Raw genomic sequence first — 17,925 nt, 5'->3', positions numbered from 1 at the left:
ATAGCGCATTTAAAGATTCTCTTTTCTACACACATGTAATATCTGTCTGAAAGGCGTGAGGTAGCGTTGCCTGTCATGATGGATTGTTTCATATGTTTGGAAAACATTGTTTAAAAATGTGAATGTTAAATTATGTTATAAATGTTGGTGAAGGAGAACACCTGTTTTTACATTTAGATTAGGAGCACCAGTTACATCTGACTGGACATCTCCAACCATCAGAATCATAAATCCTCATATGTTGGGGAAGGGGAACGTGGAAGAACAGCCTGTGGGTGCTGCTGGACATTGTGGCCAACATCGCCCTGTGTGGGGCCATACTGTTGCCCATGATGCTGGAATTGTCCAGCCTCCTGGGACTGTTGGGGATACTGGCTAGAGTACTGATGATGGTGAGGGGCTTCTTGTTGGCTCTGGTAGGCCCGTGGCTCATACCCACCAAGATAGCCAGATCGTCCCCAACCAGGTTGGGACCAGCCTCCAACACTGGGTGGGTACAAGTGGCCATATTGGTGGGGTTGGCTTGAGGAAGACATTTGGTGCTGCGGGATAGACGGTTGGGTAGGGGGAGGAAGGGGTTGAGGTGTTGGCCCACGTATTAGGGGCTGTTCGGACCCTGCTTGAGCAAGCATCTGTGTAGATGGTCTCATGCGCATTAAATTTCGTGGTGAGAGCTGCCACCTCTCCAGAAATTCAAAAACCTCATATGGGGTATTGGGGGGGTGCTTGAATCAAGCAGGATCTGAATACATCCCCTAATGCAGAGCCTGACCTCACGGGTAAGGGCACGGAGATAAAGGGTGAGGCTACGTGCATAGGCCTCCTCACCATCATCTGTAGTTACTCTGGACAAATAATTTAGCACCCCTGTGTCCACATTGGTCCTGCTCTCTAAGAGTGACCTGGCGCCTTCTTCTTGTTCGCCGTGATGCTAGAGCATCCTGTGGGGAGGACCTGATCTGGGCAGTTGGGCTGCTGCTCAAGTTGCCCGGCTCTTCCAGGATGGGTGAGGTGGCAGCAGCAGACCGTCCTGGTGGTGTGGTGTGTAGGGCAGCCATTGTGTGGTCTTGTGATGCCTCATCTTCAGCCATCCTTCTTGTAGGGGGAGAAGATGGGCCAGCCACCTCATCCCCTACGGGATCTATAATGGGCTCTGCCTCTGAGGCCGTTCCTCGATCCGTAAGGTTGGATTGAGTTCTGTTATGAAATAGAACAGAGGCAAAAATACATCAATATTTTTGTCCCTGTAAAGTATTTGTGTAATGTATTTGTGTAATGTGGTGTGAGGTATGTACTTACGGTCTCAGATCCAGAATTGGGGCGAGGAAGTTCAGCCGGTCATAGTATATATATTTTCTTTTGACATGCCCAGCATCCCCACTCCTGGACCGCTGCTGGCGTTCCCGGCGTAACTGGTCCCGGATGCTTCGCCAGCGTTTCATCACATCTTCCACTGCAATGTGACAGGAAAGATTGTCAAAATCACATATTTGAGAGGTCACATTTTCTAACAGTAGTCTAGGCATGGGGCCTTCTGGGGTGTGCTTTCTACCCATGGTGGCATATGTAATTGGGCCGATACACAGGGTCTCATTAGCTACACTGAAACTAATTTTATTGGCTAGGAGGATGAGGAGCTTGTGGCCTAACCCCTAATTATGGCTGTGTGAAGCCACGTGTCACATCCAAATGTAACGGCCTCATGAGGCAAAGAAAATTACATGCCCAGGAAGGGGAGGTGCTGATTGTAGAATCATTTTTAAGCGCGCGCTATGGTTAATGATGTTTTTATGGTTGCACTTACGAATTTTATGCTGCTCATCACGTGGTCTGTCACCAAAGTCATGGTACATCTGGCGACAGATGCGCCTCCATGACGCCTCCTTTCTTGTCCGGTTCGCATAATTTGCATCGCGTGGGTCCCATATTTCGGGACGCTCCTGCACCAGCACAATGAGCATCTCAACATTAATATATGTGGACGCCATGCTGCTGCTGTACTCCGTGGAGGCGTACTTCCTGGATGTCTGGAGCGCTTTTTGAGCTCATTTGCATGTCTAGGCTTCCTGATGATGGATTGGCCCATTTCCTGTCACCAGCCAAAAGACCTGCGTATTGCTCGCAGGTCACACGTGTGTTCCGTGTGTAATCGTATTTTTTGCGCACCCATTGACTTGCGTTGGCGTACTACGGGCGTAGTACGCTGACAATCGCAGCATGCTGCGATTGGCACGGAGCATAGGATACGGATGAGAAATATACGCCTGGTGCGAGTGACCCCATTGAAAATCATTTGTCCGTGTGTAATGCGTGCTTTTTGCGCCTCTCACGCGCCCGTATTCCTCGCCAGTGTGACTCCGGCCTTAGTCAGAGAGCAGCGGTGGCCTTAGCTTCCTCTTGATGTTCAATATATCCGAAGGCAAGAACAGTGAAGCTAGTGCTGATTTTGTAACAAGCTCACAATAGCTCCGGGAACGGGAGTGCCAAGACAACTGGAACGACACTGGCATGGAAAGGGAGTCTGAACATTTTTATTTGAAATAGGCCAAACATAAGGAATGACAAGGGGTTGTCCTAGTAATAAACAACCCCTTAAAGAAATACATTTTTTGGTTGAAACATTTCCAACATTCTGAGCATGAAAAAGGCTTCACCCCCTTTGTGACTTTTCTGATGTTAAAGAGTTGATTTTAGTGTAAAACATTTCCAACATTATGAACATGAAAAGGCTTCTCCCCTGTGTGAATTCTTTGGTGACTAAGAAGATATGATTTCCTTACAAAACATTTCCCACATTACGAACATGAAAAAGGCTTCTCCCCTGTGTGAGTTCTTTGGTGTATAACCAAAGCGGATTTCTGGCTAAAATATTTCCCACATTCTGGACAGGAAAAAGGTTTCTCCACTGAGTGGGTTCTCTGGTGCATAACCAAAGAAGATTTCTGATTAAAACATTTCCCACATTCCGAACATGAAAAAGGCTTCTCCCCTGTGTGAGTTCTTTGGTGTATAACCAAAGCGGATTTCTGGCTAAAATATTTCCCACATTCTGGACAGGAAAAAGGTTTCTCCACTGAGTGGGTTCTTTGGTGCATAACCAAAGCCGATTTCTGATTAAAACATTTCCCACATTCCGAACATGAAAAAGGCTTCTCCCCTGTGTGAGTTCTTTGGTGTATAACCAAAGCGGATTTGTGGCTAAAATATTTCCCACATTCTGGACAGGAAAAAGGTTTCTCCACTGAGTGGGTTCTCTGGTGCATAACCAAAGCCGATTTCTGATTAAAACATTTCCCACATTCTGAACAGAAAAAAGGCTTCTCGCCTGTGTGGGTTCTCTGGTGCTTAACCAAAGATGATTTCTCGTTAAAACATTTCCCACATTCTGAACATGAAAAAGGTTTCTCCCCTGTATGGGTTCTTTGGTGTGTATCAAGATTCCATTTCTGTTTAAAACCTTTCCCACATTCTGAACAGGAAAAAGGCTTCTCCTCTGTGGGACTTCTTTTGTGTCTAACAAGATGTGATTTGAGCTTAAAACATTTAACACACTTGGAACAAGAACATATTTTGTCCACTGTGTGAATATTTGCATGTTTAAGAAAAGACTTTTTGATGGGAAAATTGTTTCCATATTCTGAACATGAAAATGGCTTCTTTGATTTAGGAGTATTTCTGTTTTTAATGCTTATTTTGTGACTCTGATTTTCCTTAGTTGTTGCTAATGAATCAGAACACAGCACCAGTTTCAAAGAATCAGATGAGAGATCTTTGCTGTGAAGGGATGATGGTATATCTGGAGTAATGGCATTAACTTCAATTGTATCCAGTGGGATCTCAAAATTATCCAATTCAAAAATTGAAGATGTCAGCTGTTCCTCTGATCTCTTTGTACAGTCATCTGCCAAGATATAAACCAATTATTATTTTTGAATAGTCTTTGAATGTTATTTAACATTTCTACTTAAACTGTCTGTAAAAATGGCAAGTTAAAATATTGAATTCTTCACCAAGACAATGGCAGTTCACAGTATAATAGAAACTCTCATAGGATGAACCAGTAGAGCGTGGTGTTCAACTGTTTACTCATTCTGCCTCCCAAATATGAAACAAAAAGCCACAAAGAAACATTATGTTGATGAACATAATACCAATAAAAACTTCTATTCATCTCACAAAAAAACAAAGTCCGCACTCAGGGCAATCATCTGTTAGTGGGAAAACAGGGGTTTCCACCTTATTAGTTGTTCAAAGGCTTCTGAAAAGTAACATGGCTTCCATTAACCAATCCACCAATAACCACTCTCCCAAAGCCAAATATCCCTCTCACTTCTGAGCCTTTCACAGTGAGCCCAAACCACATTTAGCATCCATGTATTTGGCATTACTATAGGGAGAAGAACCCACTTAATTTGTGTGCGTCTCCTGGAGCACAATCTGGGCACTTTGTGTTGGGTAATAAAATGGCATATTTGAAATTTTTTTTCTCCCACATCCTCTTCTTGCTAATTTCTGGAAAGTGCCTGTGGATTTAATCTATTAATCTCAACGTGTTTCTCAACACAGTGATTCTGGAGCAATGCCCCCATCCCTTATGGGAAATATGTAAAAACATACAAAACACAAGCCACGGAGAAAGACCTGGCTTGTCATTGCTTGCGTTGAGAAACATGTGATGGTGTCTCCGCGGCTTCTGTTTTGCATGTTTTTGCATATTTCCCATAAGGGATGGGAGCATTGCTCTAGAATCACTGCGTTGAGAAACACGTGATGGTGTCTCCGCAGTGTTGGATGTTGATCTCCATGAGTTCATTCATCCTCATTTTTCACAGTCTTCTACTAGGCATTGCTCCTACTGGCCAGTTTCCTACTCCACACTGATGAGGGGCAATACCCCGAAACAGCTGTCTGTGGATGGATACCATGTTTTGGCATAGGTGGTTTCCTTCATTGGAGACTGCCCTTCCCGTGGTTGTTCCTTCCCGGGGAAAGACCTGGCTAGTCATTGCTTGCGTTGAGAAACGTGATGGTGTCTCCGCGGCTTGTGTTTTGCATGTTATTCACATGGTAGGCGGGGCTGGTAATGGAGTAAACATTGAAACCAGAAGCTCTGGACGAAGTAGGCTCGATCCAGCCACTAAGATTAGGGTGCAATCCAGTCTGGCAGTATGGGTGTATGTGCTGTCCAGCTGAAGTAATCTGCTCCCTGATTCAGCCAATTGGATAGCACCATATTCTACGAAAGCTCAAATCATATTGAAGGAAGCTGCCCGATACAGCCTTGTTCTCCTCTGGTTCAGTTCTTTATGCTCAGCTCTCGGCTTGTGTATTTGTTTCCTGTTGTGATCCCGGCCTATTTGCTGACTACTATTTTGCCTTCTGATGTTGTATTTTCTCTGTCTTACTGGTTCTTACCCGGATTCCTAACTATTGTTCTTCCTATTTTACACCACCGAACCACAGGCAACACTATGGCTCAAGCCTGGGGGGGGAGTCTCTATGTAAGTCCAGATCCATGTAGATGTAGAGGTGTTAATTGGGTGGTGAGCAAGACAATCCCTGGGATCAGGAAAATGGAGTAGATAGAGCCAAGCCTGTCTCTGGTGGCCATCTTTTGAGCTGCAGGTGGTCAAAAACACTGCTCCCGAAACATTTTGACTGCAAACTATTCCAGTAAGTTCTGGATTCTAATAGCTAAATGGCGCTCCTTCCTTTCTCAACCCTGAAATGTGCCCAGACAGTAATGTACAACTGTATATAGGGTATTGTCGGATACAAGAGAAGTTGTAAAATAATTTGTGAGGTTCATCTGTTTGCTATTCCACTTTGTGACAGTGAAAAAATTGGGGATTATATTTTGTGAAGAATTCTATAATTATCACCAAATAAAAGTGACACAAGTCAGATTTGAAAAATGGGCCCAGATTAGGAACACAAAACTGGCTGCAGGAACTGGTTATCAGAGTATTTTGGACACTAACTATTGTAGTCAAAAACTGAGTATAGACAAAAAGACATCTAAAGAAATGATCAAATTCAACAGTCTTCATCAGTAAAAAATGAGTAGTCGTGAAATCTCTCTGGAGTGACTACACTATGGGGCTTGTTGATTCTTGGCAATCTAAACCATCGTAAGAGCCAATATTTTCTGTCAGATGAGTTTCAAGAAGAAATATTAGATAGTCAAAGATAAGAGCAGAGAAAGTATTAGCGCCCCCATTTCAGGAGAGATTGTGCAGTAATCGGAATCTCTTAGGATCGAAAATATAATGTAATTTATGACGTGTAGTGAATCCATGAAACCGGGGCTCGAGCCATGCCAACACATCTCCTGCAGGTGTGAATAAATGTATATTACAGCCATCAGCCACACACAGCTTACAGATATATCATGGGACAGGTGGAATGTGTTTTATGTAGTTTATCACAATCCTTCTAGAACTTAGTCGGTTTTAAAAGAAATTGAAAAGTCGGGATAAAGGGAAACTCTGTTGTTACTGTACAGAAATTCACACTTGGCCTCACTGCACATTTAATGTTGTCAATCATAAAAGTGAAGTTTGGCCAGAAAGACTGGACCTGGTCTTGTAGGGACCATATGAGCACATTCAGCAGCACAGAAGGGAGATTCATCCAATAAGATATCAGGGATCTAGGAAGCCAACAGCATCATTACCCTCCACTTTCTCTTACAGACCCATCATAATACTTTTCAAGTGATTTTTTAACTTGTCAGCACATTCTACGTATGCCATCATTTGGCTTTGTAGTTTACAGATCTGGGCAGGTAATGGTCAGTGTCTCCTAATCTCAGGGGGTAGGTGGATCCTCCAGGCTATACATTGTACAGAAAAGGGCTTTTAATGCCCAAAGTCATTTGAACAGTTTTTAGTGGAGCAGAATGTTGTGGTCTAGAGACAAAATGGTGATCACACGATTGTGATACGGCCGGACTACACCATCGCTAAAGCAGCCACAGCCGATGACTGAGAAGAATCTGTGACTAATCTGCATTTAGTGATTACTACTCACCTGGGCGGTTATCTGTAGGAATCTCCTCTTTACACCGCTCATCACCCCTCACATATGTCTCTGTAGTATTAATATGGGTCAGATCTTCACCCTGAAACGAAACAAATACTGCAAAAGTCACAGACAGATGGAGAAATCACATCTATGATCAGCTCTAATCCTGCCATCTCCACCGTTCTCATTACACAGGTATAAAACATATAATAGGCAGAGAGGAGGGACAGAGATTCTCCACATGGGTAGTATCCAGCTGGAATCCAAGCGAGCTTGCTGGCATGTGAAAACCAAAAAACAGCTCGAAAAAGCAAGGATAGAAAATACATCAAGTAATACTATAAGATAGTATAATGACTCAAGGGTTAAATATCCCAAGGTCCATATCATACACCATAAGATAATTTAAAGAATAATCCTTGATACAATATAAAGGCTCAATAAAGAAATATCAAAAAGTGCTATATAGAAATTTTATTGATAATAATACACTTAATTTGTGACAACATGCATAGCACAGAATCAAAAGAGCAAAGAGCGGCAGTTAAAATGAGTGCAAGGTGTCATAATATGTCATAAGGGGAAATGCAACATACTTCACAAGATATATGAATCCATTCAGTTAGTGCTATAATCCATGAACATATACTTTAATAGTTTATTCATATAAATATAGCGCAGTTGGATGTGGATATAAGATACAAAAAAGGTATGTTCATTCCCCACAAAATGATAAGTAGTTGCAAATATAGACACCAGACAGAGAAATGGATGTCCCACACAGAACATAATTGCACAAGTCTAGCTGCTCAAAAAAGAAGTAGAGGGAATTACCCCATCTAGTCCTGAAAAACAGATATTGGCCTAGGTAATATACCGCAACAAGGTAAAGTGGCCATGATATCATCTGTCGATGAACGATGGCAAATAAGGAGCCGGCATAGTTTAAGGATATTTACCTTCAGTCATGGTGCAGCTGAATCTGAGTGCAGAGAGCGTGTGTGGGACACAAGGAGCGTCGACGCGCGTTTCGCCTGTAGCTTCGACAATTTAAACGAGGCGTGGGTATTTGTAGTGAATGATGGAGACCCTCAGCGAATCGGCACGCTTCATGTCTGATGCGCCCGCTCACTATAATGCCTTAGGCGCCAACTGAATGGATTCATATATCTTGTGAAGTATGTTGCATTTCCCCTTATGACATATTATGACACCTTGCACTCATTTTAACTGCCGCTCTTTGCTCTTTTGATTCTATGCTATGCATGTTGTCACAAATTAAGTGTATTATTATCAATAAAATTTCTATATAGCACTTTTTCATATTTCTTTATTGAGCCTTTATATTGTAGCAAGGATTATTCTTTAAATTATCTTATGGTGTATGATATGGACCTTGGGATATTTAACCCCTGAGTCATTATACTATCTTATAGTATCACTTGATGTATTTTCTATCCTTGATTTTTCGAGTTGTTTTTTGGTTTTCATATTTGTGATCTAGAGGTTTCTTCCACTTGGCCATGTGGAATTTCTTTTTGGTTGTACAGTTTGCTGGCATGTGTCTGGTGGGTGCAGATTCTGTTGGTGAATTCAGCAAATCTAGCAAGAGAAAAGGATATGTTTCCGGCACACTGACCAGTTAAAATGAAAAAAGTTTATTTGGACATGAAAAATAAAACAATAAAAACAACCTGACGCGGTTTTGTTGCGCAAATGTGCGCCCTTAGGGTAAGTGCACACGTTGCGGATTTTTCCGCGTGGATTTGGCTAAATCCGCAGGTCAAAAGACCTGCGTTTTACCTGCGGATTAGCCTTCGGTTTTCCCCTGCGCTTTGACACCTGATCATGGAGCAGATGTCAAACCACCGCGGATTCCGCACAAAGAAGTGACATGCTTCGGATTTAAAACCGAAGCAAATCCGCACGGAAAAATCCGCAGCATGTGCACTGCGTTTTTTGTTTTGCATTGATTACAATGCTACTGTACAATGCAGCAGAATCTGCTGCGGATCGGCAGGGCCAAAACCGCTCCGGATCCGTAGCAGAATCCGCAACGTGTGCACACATCCTTAGTCAGGTTGTTTTTATTGTTTTATTTTTAATCATGTCTAAATAAACTTTTTTCATTTTAACTGGTTGGTATGCTGGAAACATATCCTTTCCTTTTCCAAAACATATAATCCTGGTGGATAAAACAAGACTGAGCACAAGACCTTCACAGCCGTCTACACATCATAGGGGAGATCTCATGATACCTTCTCTCCATCTACCTGATGATCCTGAGGAACATTGGGATCTTCTTGTTTACAGTCCTGTGGAAGAAGAGGACGGGGACATCTCTCTGGTGTTGTCCTCTTACTGGATAGATCTGAAAAAAAACATATACAGGGACTGAATTCATTCTTCACATACAGATAATTATAGGCCGTGTGTATTTAGTCCTGTCTATTACCTGGTGATGTGAGGGGCTGGGGAACCTCCATCATGACGTCCTTGTACAGATCTTTGTGTCCTTCTAAATACTCCCACTCCTCCATGGAGAAATAGACGGCGACATCCTGACTCCTTATAGGAACCTGACACATACAATGATACCGTCATCCCCCGATCCCTTCATAGCCTTACTGTATAATGTCCCAGCATTCCCAGCAGTGTCACCTCTCCAGTCAGCAGCTCAATCATCTTGTAGGTGAGTTCTAGAATCTTCTGGTCATTGATGTCCTCATGTATCAGGGGGTGAGGTGGAGGACCTGTGATTGGGCTCAGGGGTCTTCCCCATCTCTCAGACACAGGGTCCTGACAGCGCTCACTAGAGGTCTTCTTCACTACTGTGTAATCCTGGTTATGGAGAGACACATTAATAAATCTCACTACAGACATCTCCAGAGTCCTCACCTCTCCAGTTCTGTCCATCTGTTATTCCCATAGATAAGAATGATGTAATGTGACGTCATCAGAATCTCTCACCTCTCCAGTAAGCCGGAAGAGGATCTCTAGGGTGAGGTGTAATATCCTCTCCGCCATCTTGTCTCTGTCCATATCCATCTTTGATGGGTAAATCAGGAAAATTCTGTTATACAGAAGATCTTCACTGAGAGGATCCGATATTGTAGAGACCTGAATGAGAAGATGAGCCGATGTAACATCATAAAAATCCTGTGTAATAATACAATTACTGGAGGTAATAAGGGAAACATATCAGGAGATTTATTATTTTACAGTATTTAGTTTCCTTCTTCACATCTACTAATAAAACCTATATATTTAGGCCACAGACAACAAGCAGTTTCCTCCTCGGAGTCGGCAGCTGAATACGTTCCTCATAGACTCATCTTCCATAACGCTAATTCTCGTCTCATTTCCCGACACTGGAATCGGTATTAGCAATACTGCAGGAGACATTCATTACACGGGACAGGAGAAATAACTACTTCATGGTGAGGACGACATCTTCATCTCCTACTACGGCTCTAGAAACATATTTGTCCAGAGTCCGTCACTGACTCCATCCCCACCGGCCGTCTATATGAAGGTTTCCCGTCTTCCCCGCACTGTAATCTTCTATCACGTTAGATCTCAGGTCTGAGTCACACACAAAAGTTTGAGGCTTTTAGAAAAGAATAACAAGACAGGAGATATCTGAGGCCAATGTCTCCATGTACAGAGATTTTATCTCTGGATAAGAGGCTTTTGGGGCCATTTTCCCATAGGCTTCCATATGTTACATGAAAACCATGCTGTGTCTGGGGGCCCCGTACTATGAGAGTAATCCATGTTTCCTTGGTTCCCGTCTTTCATATTTGGGTCGTTTGTATCTATCAGCAGAAAAGGAACAAAACCATTGTGATTCTTATAAGGAGACAACACAAAAAAACCCCTGAATATAACATTACATAACAACCCCACAATCTGTGACTCTTCGGGGTAAATCGCTCTCTCACCATTGGATTAGAGCTGATACTATGGAGCTAAAGTGACTAAACAGACTTTCTGTCCCCTCCATAAAGGGGCACTTTCCCGTGTTTGTCAGAACTGTCCGAGGATTATTAGAGGGGATAGTTTCCCCCAATTAGAAGGGACACCTGTGGATATTGGGGTCTTTACCTGCTACAGTCCTGGTGTGGAGCCTCCACCCGCAGAGCCGCACTCCACATATATGGCTGCTCTGTGCGCACAGGACCTGTGATGAGGTCACAGGAGGGGAGGAGTCAGGGGTCACATGATCAGGGGTCTCAGTGTATGCAGGACTCTGCTGTGCTGGTTGTCATGGTGCTGGATGAGGGGAAGTTTATGTGTGGGGTCAGGAGGGGTTTACAGGGTGGATGTAGCAGAGCCGTGTGTGTGCGAGGAGTACGGAGCGGAGCCGTGTGTGTACGACGTGTACGGAGCGGAGCCGTGTGTGCGAGGTGTACGGAGCGGAGCCGTGTGTGTGTGCGTGCGAGGTGTACGGAGCAGAGCCGTGTGTGTACGAGGTGTACGGAGCGGAGCCATGTGTGTACGAGGTGTACGGAGCGGAGCCGTGTGTGTACGAGGTGTACGGAGCGGAGCCGTGTGTGTACGAGGTGTACGGAGCGGAGCCGCGTGTGTACGAGGTGTACGGAGCAGAGCCGCGTGTGTACGAGGTGTACGGAGCGGAGCCGTGTGTGTACGAGGTGTACGGAGCGGAGCCGTGTGTGTACGAGGTGTACGGAGCGGAGCCGTGTGTGTACGAGGTGTACGGAGCGGAGCCGCGTGTGTACGAGGTGTACGGAGCGGAGCCGCGTGTGTACGAGGTGTACGGAGCAGAGCCGTGTGTGTACGAGGTGTACGGAGCAGAGCCGTGTGTACGAGGTGTACGGAGCGGAGCCGTGTGTGTGTACGAGGTGTACAGAGCGGAGCTGTGTGTGTACGAGGTGTACGGAGCAGAGCCGTGTGTACGAGGTGTACGGAGCGGAGCCGTGTGTGTACGAGGTGTACGGAGCGGAGCCGTGTGTGTACGAGGTGTACAGAGCGAAGCCGTGTGTGTACGAGGTGTACGGAGCGGAGCCGTGTGTACGAGGTGTACGGAGCGGAGCCGTGTGTGTGTACGAGGTGTACAGAGCGGAGCTGTGTGTGTACGAGGTGTACGGAGCAGAGCCGTATGTACGAGGTGTACGGAGCGGAGCCGTGTGTGTGTACGAGGTGTACAGAGCGGAGCCGTGTGTGTACGAGGTGTACGGAGTGGAGCCGTGTGTGTACGAGGTGTACAGAGCGGAGCCGTGTGTGTGTGCGTATGAGGTGTACGGAGCAGAGCCGTGTGTGTACGAGGTGTACGGAGCGGAGCCATGTGTGTACGAGGTGTACGGAGCGGAGCCGCGTGTGTACGAGGTGTACGGAGCGGAGCCGTGTGTGTACGAGGTGTACTGAGCAGAGCCGCGTGTGTACGAGGTGTACGGAGCGGAGCCGTGTGTGTACGAGGTGTACTGAGCGGAGCCGTGGGTGTACGAGGTGTACGGAGCAGAGCCATGTGTGTACGAGGTGTACGGAGCGAAGCCGTGTGTGTACGAGGTGTACTGAGCAGAGCCGTGTGTGTACGAGGTGTACGGAGCGGAGCCGTGTGTGTACGAGGTGTACGGAGCAGAGCCGCGTGTGTACGAGGTGTACGGAGCAGAGCCGCGTGTGTACGAGGTGTACGGAGCAGAGCCGTGTGTGTACGAGGTGTACGGAGCGGAGCCGCGTGTGTACGAGGTGTACGGAGCAGAGCCGCGTGTGTACGAGGTGTACGGAGCAGAGCCGTGTGTGTACGAGGTGTACGGAGCAGAGCCGTGTGTACGAGGTGTACGGAGCGGAGCCGTGTGTGTGTACGAGGTGTACAGAGCGGAGCTGTGTGTGTACGAGGTGTACGGAGCAGAGCCGTATGTACGAGGTGTACGGAGCGGAGCCGTGTGTGTGTACGAGGTGTACAGAGCGGAGCCAAGTGTGTACGAGGTGTACGGAGTGGAGCCGTGTGTGTACGAGGTGTACGGAGCGGAGCCGTGTGTGTGTGCGTATGAGGTGTACGGAGCAGAGCCGTGTGTGTACGAGGTGTACGGAGCGGAGCCATGTGTGTACGAGGTGTACGGAGCGGAGCCGCGTGTGTACGAGGTGTACGGAGCGGAGCCGCGTGTGTACGAGGTGTACTGAGCGGAGCCGCGTGTGTACGAGGTGTACGGAGCGGAGCCGTGTGTGTACGAGGTGTACTGAGCGGAGCCGTGGGTGTACGAGGTGTACGGAGCAGAGCCATGTGTGTACGAGGTGTACGGAGCGAAGCCGTGTGTGTACGAGGTGTACGGAGCAGAGCCGTGTGTGTATGAGGTGTACGGAGCGGAGCCGTGTGTGTACGAGGTGTACGGAGCGGAGCCGTGTGTGCGAGGTGTACGGAGCGGAGCCGTGTGTGTGTGCGTGCGAGGTGTACGGAGCAGAGCCGTGTGTGTACGAGGTGTACGGAGCGGAGCCATGTGTGTACGAGGTGTACGGAACGGAGCCGTGTATGTACGAGGTGTACGGAGTGGAGCCGTGTATGTATGAGGTGTACGGAGCAGAGCCATGTGTTTACGAGGTGTACGGAACGGAGCCGTGTATGTATGAGGTGTACGGAGCGGAGCCGTGTATGTATGAGGTGTACGGAGCAGAGCCGTGTGTGCGAGGTGTACGGAGCGGAGCCGTGTGTGTGTGCGTGCGAGGTGTACGGAGCAGAGCAGTGTGTGTACGAGGTGTACGGAGCGGAGCCATGTGTGTACGAGGTGTATGGAACGGAGCCGTGTATGTATGAGGTGTACGGAGCGGAGCCGTGTATGTATGAGGTGTACGGAGCAGAGCCGTGTGTGTACGAGGTGTACTGAGCAGAGCCGTGTGTGTACGAGGTGTACGGAGCAGAGCCGTGTGTGTATGAGGTGTACGGAGCAGAGCCATGTGTGTACGAGGTGTACGGAGCGGAGCCGTGTGTGCGAGGTGTATGGAGCTGAGCCGTGTGTGTGCGTGCGAGGTGTACGGAGCAGAGCCGTGTGTACGAGGTGTACGGAGCGGAGCCATGTGTGTACGAGGTGTACGGAGCGGAGCCGTGTGTGTACGAGGTGTACGGAGCAGAGCCGTGTGTGTACGAGGTGTACGGAGCGGAGCCGTGTGTGTACGAGGTGTACGGAGCGGAGCCGCGTGTGTACGAGGTGTACGGAGCAGAGCCGCGTGTGTACGAGGTGTACGGAGCAGAGCCGTGTGTGTACGAGGTGTACGGAGCAGAGCCGTGTGTACGAGGTGTACGGAGCGGAGCCGTGTGTGTGTACGAGGTGTACAGAGCGGAGCTGTGTGTGTACGAGGTGTACGGAGCAGAGCCGTGTGTACGAGGTGTACGGAGCGGAGCCGTGTGTGTGTACGAGGTGTACAGAGCGGAGCCGTGTGTGTACGAGGTGTACGGAGCGGAGCCGTGTGTGTACGAGGTGTACGGAGAAGAGCCATGTGTGTACGAGGTGTACGGAGCGGAGCCGCGTGTGTACGAGGTGTACGGAGCGGAGCCGTGTGTGTACGAGGTGTACGGAGAAGAGCCGCGTGTGTACGAGGTGTACGGAGCGGAGCCGTGTGTGTACGAGGTGTACGGAGCGGAGCCGTGTGTGTACGAGGTGTACGGAGCGGAGCCGTGTGTGTACGAGGTGTACGGAGCGGAGCCGCGTGTGTACGAGGTGTACGGAGCGGAGCCGCGTGTGTACGAGGTGTACGGAGCAGAGCCGTGTGTGTACGAGGTGTACGGAGCAGAGCCGTGTGTACGAGGTGTACGGAGCGGAGCCGTGTGTGTGTACGAGGTGTACAGAGCGGAGCTGTGTGTGTACGAGGTGTACGGAGCAGAGCCGTGTGTACGAGGTGTACGGAGCGGAGCCGTGTGTGTACGAGGTGTACGGAGCGGAGCCGTGTGTGTACGAGGTGTACAGAGCGAAGCCGTGTGTGTACGAGGTGTACGGAGCGGAGCCGTGTGTACGAGGTGTACGGAGCGGAGCCGTGTGTGTGTACGAGGTGTACAGAGCGGAGCTGTGTGTGTACGAGGTGTACGGAGCAGAGCCGTATGTACGAGGTGTACGGAGCGGAGCCGTGTGTGTGTACGAGGTGTACAGAGCGGAGCCGTGTGTGTACGAGGTGTACGGAGTGGAGCCGTGTGTGTACGAGGTGTACGGAGCGGAGCCGTGTGTGTGTGCGTATGAGGTGTACGGAGCAGAGCCGTGTGTGTACGAGGTGTACGGAGCGGAGCCATGTGTGTACGAGGTGTACGGAGCGGAGCCGCGTGTGTACGAGGTGTACGGAGCGGAGCCGTGTGTGTACGAGGTGTACTGAGCAGAGCCGCGTGTGTACGAGGTGTACGGAGCGGAGCCGTGTGTGTACGAGGTGTACTGAGCGGAGCCGTGGGTGTACGAGGTGTACGGAGCAGAGCCATGTGTGTACGAGGTGTACGGAGCGAAGCCGTGTGTGTACGAGGTGTACTGAGCAGAGCCGTGTGTGTACGAGGTGTACGGAGCGGAGCCGTGTGTGTACGAGGTGTACGGAGCGGAGCCGTGTGTGTACGAGGTGTACGGAGCGGAGCCGTGTGTGTACGAGGTGTACGGAGCGGAGCCGCGTGTGTACGAGGTGTACGGAGCAGAGCCGCGTGTGTACGAGGTGTACGGAGCAGAGCCGTGTGTGTACGAGGTGTACGGAGCAGAGCCGTGTGTACGAGGTGTACGGAGCGGAGCCGTGTGTGTGTACGAGGTGTACAGAGCGGAGCTGTGTGTGTACGAGGTGTACGGAGCAGAGCCGTATGTACGAGGTGTACGGAGCGGAGCCGTGTGTGTGTACGAGGTGTACAGAGCGGAGCCGTGTGTGTACGAGGTGTACGGAGTGGAGCCGTGTGTGTACGAGGTGTACGGAGCGGAGCCGTGTGTGTGTGCGTATGAGGTGTACGGAGCAGAGCCGTGTGTGTACGAGGTGTACGGAGCGGAGCCATGTGTGTACGAGGTGTACGGAGCGGAGCCGCGTGTGTACGAGGTGTACGGAGCGGAGCCGTGTGTGTACGAGGTGTACTGAGCAGAGCCGCGTGTGTACGAGGTGTACGGAGCGGAGCCGTGTGTGTACGAGGTGTACTGAGCGGAGCCGTGGGTGTACGAGGTGTACGGAGCAGAGCCATGTGTGTACGAGGTGTACGGAGCGAAGCCGTGTGTGTACGAGGTGTACGGAGCAGAGCCGTGTGTGTATGAGGTGTACGGAGCGGAGCCGTGTGTGTACGAGGTGTACGGAGCGGAGCCGTGTGTGCGAGGTGTACGGAGCGGAGCCGTGTGTGTGTGCGTGCGAGGTGTACGGAGCAGAGCCGTGTGTGTACGAGGTGTACGGAGCGGAGCCATGTGTGTACGAGGTGTACGGAACGGAGCCGTGTATGTACGAGGTGTACGGAGTGGAGCCGTGTATGTATGAGGTGTACGGAGCAGAGCCATGTGTTTACGAGGTGTACGGAACGGAGCCGTGTATGTATGAGGTGTACGGAGCGGAGCCGTGTATGTATGAGGTGTACGGAGCAGAGCCGTGTGTGCGAGGTGTACGGAGCGGAGCCGTGTGTGTGTGCGTGCGAGGTGTACGGAGCAGAGCAGTGTGTGTACGAGGTGTACGGAGCGGAGCCATGTGTGTACGAGGTGTATGGAACGGAGCCGTGTATGTATGAGGTGTACGGAGCGGAGCCGTGTATGTATGAGGTGTACGGAGCAGAGCCGTGTGTGTACGAGGTGTACTGAGCAGAGCCGTGTGTGTACGAGGTGTACGGAGCAGAGCCGTGTGTGTATGAGGTGTACGGAGCAGAGCCATGTGTGTACGAGGTGTACGGAGCGGAGCCGTGTGTGCGAGGTGTACGGAGCTGAGCCGTGTGTGTGCGTGCGAGGTGTACGGAGCAGAGCCGTGTGTACGAGGTGTACGGAGCGGAGCCATGTGTGTACGAGGTGTACGGAGCGGAGCCGTGTGTGTACGAGGTGTACGGAGCAGAGCCGTGTGTGTACGAGGTGTACGGAGCGGAGCCGTGTGTGTACGAGGTGTACGGAGCGGAGCCGCGTGTGTACGAGGTGTACGGAGCAGAGCCGCGTGTGTACGAGGTGTACGGAGCAGAGCCGTGTGTGTACGAGGTGTACGGAGCAGAGCCGTGTGTACGAGGTGTACGGAGCGGAGCCGTGTGTGTGTACGAGGTGTACAGAGCGGAGCTGTGTGTGTACGAGGTGTACGGAGCAGAGCCGTGTGTACGAGGTGTACGGAGCGGAGCCGTGTGTGTGTACGAGGTGTACAGAGCGGAGCCGTGTGTGTACGAGGTGTACGGAGCGGAGCCGTGTGTGTACGAGGTGTACGGAGCAGAGCCGTGTGTACGAGGTGTACGGAGCGGAGCCGTGTGTGTGTACGAGGTGTACAGAGCGGAGCTGTGTGTGTACGAGGTGTACGGAGCAGAGCCGTATGTACGAGGTGTACGGAGCGGAGCCGTGTGTGTGTACGAGGTGTACAGAGCGGAGCCGTGTGTGTACGAGGTGTACGGAGTGGAGCCGTGTGTGTACGAGGTGTACGGAGCGGAACCGTGTGTGTGTGCGTATGAGGTGTACGGAGCAGAGCCGTGTGTGTACGAGGTGTACGGAGCGGAGCCATGTGTGTACGAGGTGTACGGAGCGGAGCCGCGTGTGTACGAGGTGTACGGAGCGGAGCCGTGTGTGTACGAGGTGTACTGAGCAGAGCCGTGTGTGTACGAGGTGTACGGAGCGGAGCCGTGTGTGTACGAGGTGTACTGAGCGGAGCCGTGTGTGTACGAGGTGTACGGAGCAGAGCCATGTGTGTACGAGGTGTACGGAGCGAAGCCGTGTGTGTACGAGGTGTACGGAGCAGAGCCGTGTGTGTATGAGGTGTACGGAGCGGAGCCGTGTG

General features: G+C 49.7%; 1 protein-coding gene across 1 annotated transcript in view; it reads right to left on the bottom strand.

Annotated features, from left to right (window-relative positions):
* Positions 1–2,511: 2,511 nt before the first annotated feature.
* Positions 2,512–17,925, bottom strand: part of LOC141073006 (uncharacterized) — a 115,558-nt gene continuing 100,144 nt past the window's right edge. Inside the window, exon 15 of the mRNA XM_073560288.1 lies at positions 2,512–3,429. Coding sequence (XP_073416389.1) covers positions 2,796–3,429 — 634 coding nt within the window. The 3' untranslated portion in view covers positions 2,512–2,795. The remainder of the gene's footprint in view (positions 3,430–17,925) is intronic.

The sequence above is a fragment of the Dendrobates tinctorius genome, unplaced genomic scaffold (genome assembly GCF_039654945.1).
Source record: "Dendrobates tinctorius isolate UK_male_01 unplaced genomic scaffold, ASM3965494v1 ptg000294l, whole genome shotgun sequence".
Taxonomy (NCBI): domain Eukaryota; kingdom Metazoa; phylum Chordata; class Amphibia; order Anura; family Dendrobatidae; genus Dendrobates; species Dendrobates tinctorius.
The sequence above is the reverse complement of the archived record's forward strand: the minus strand, read 5'-3'. Positions and strand labels throughout refer to the sequence as shown.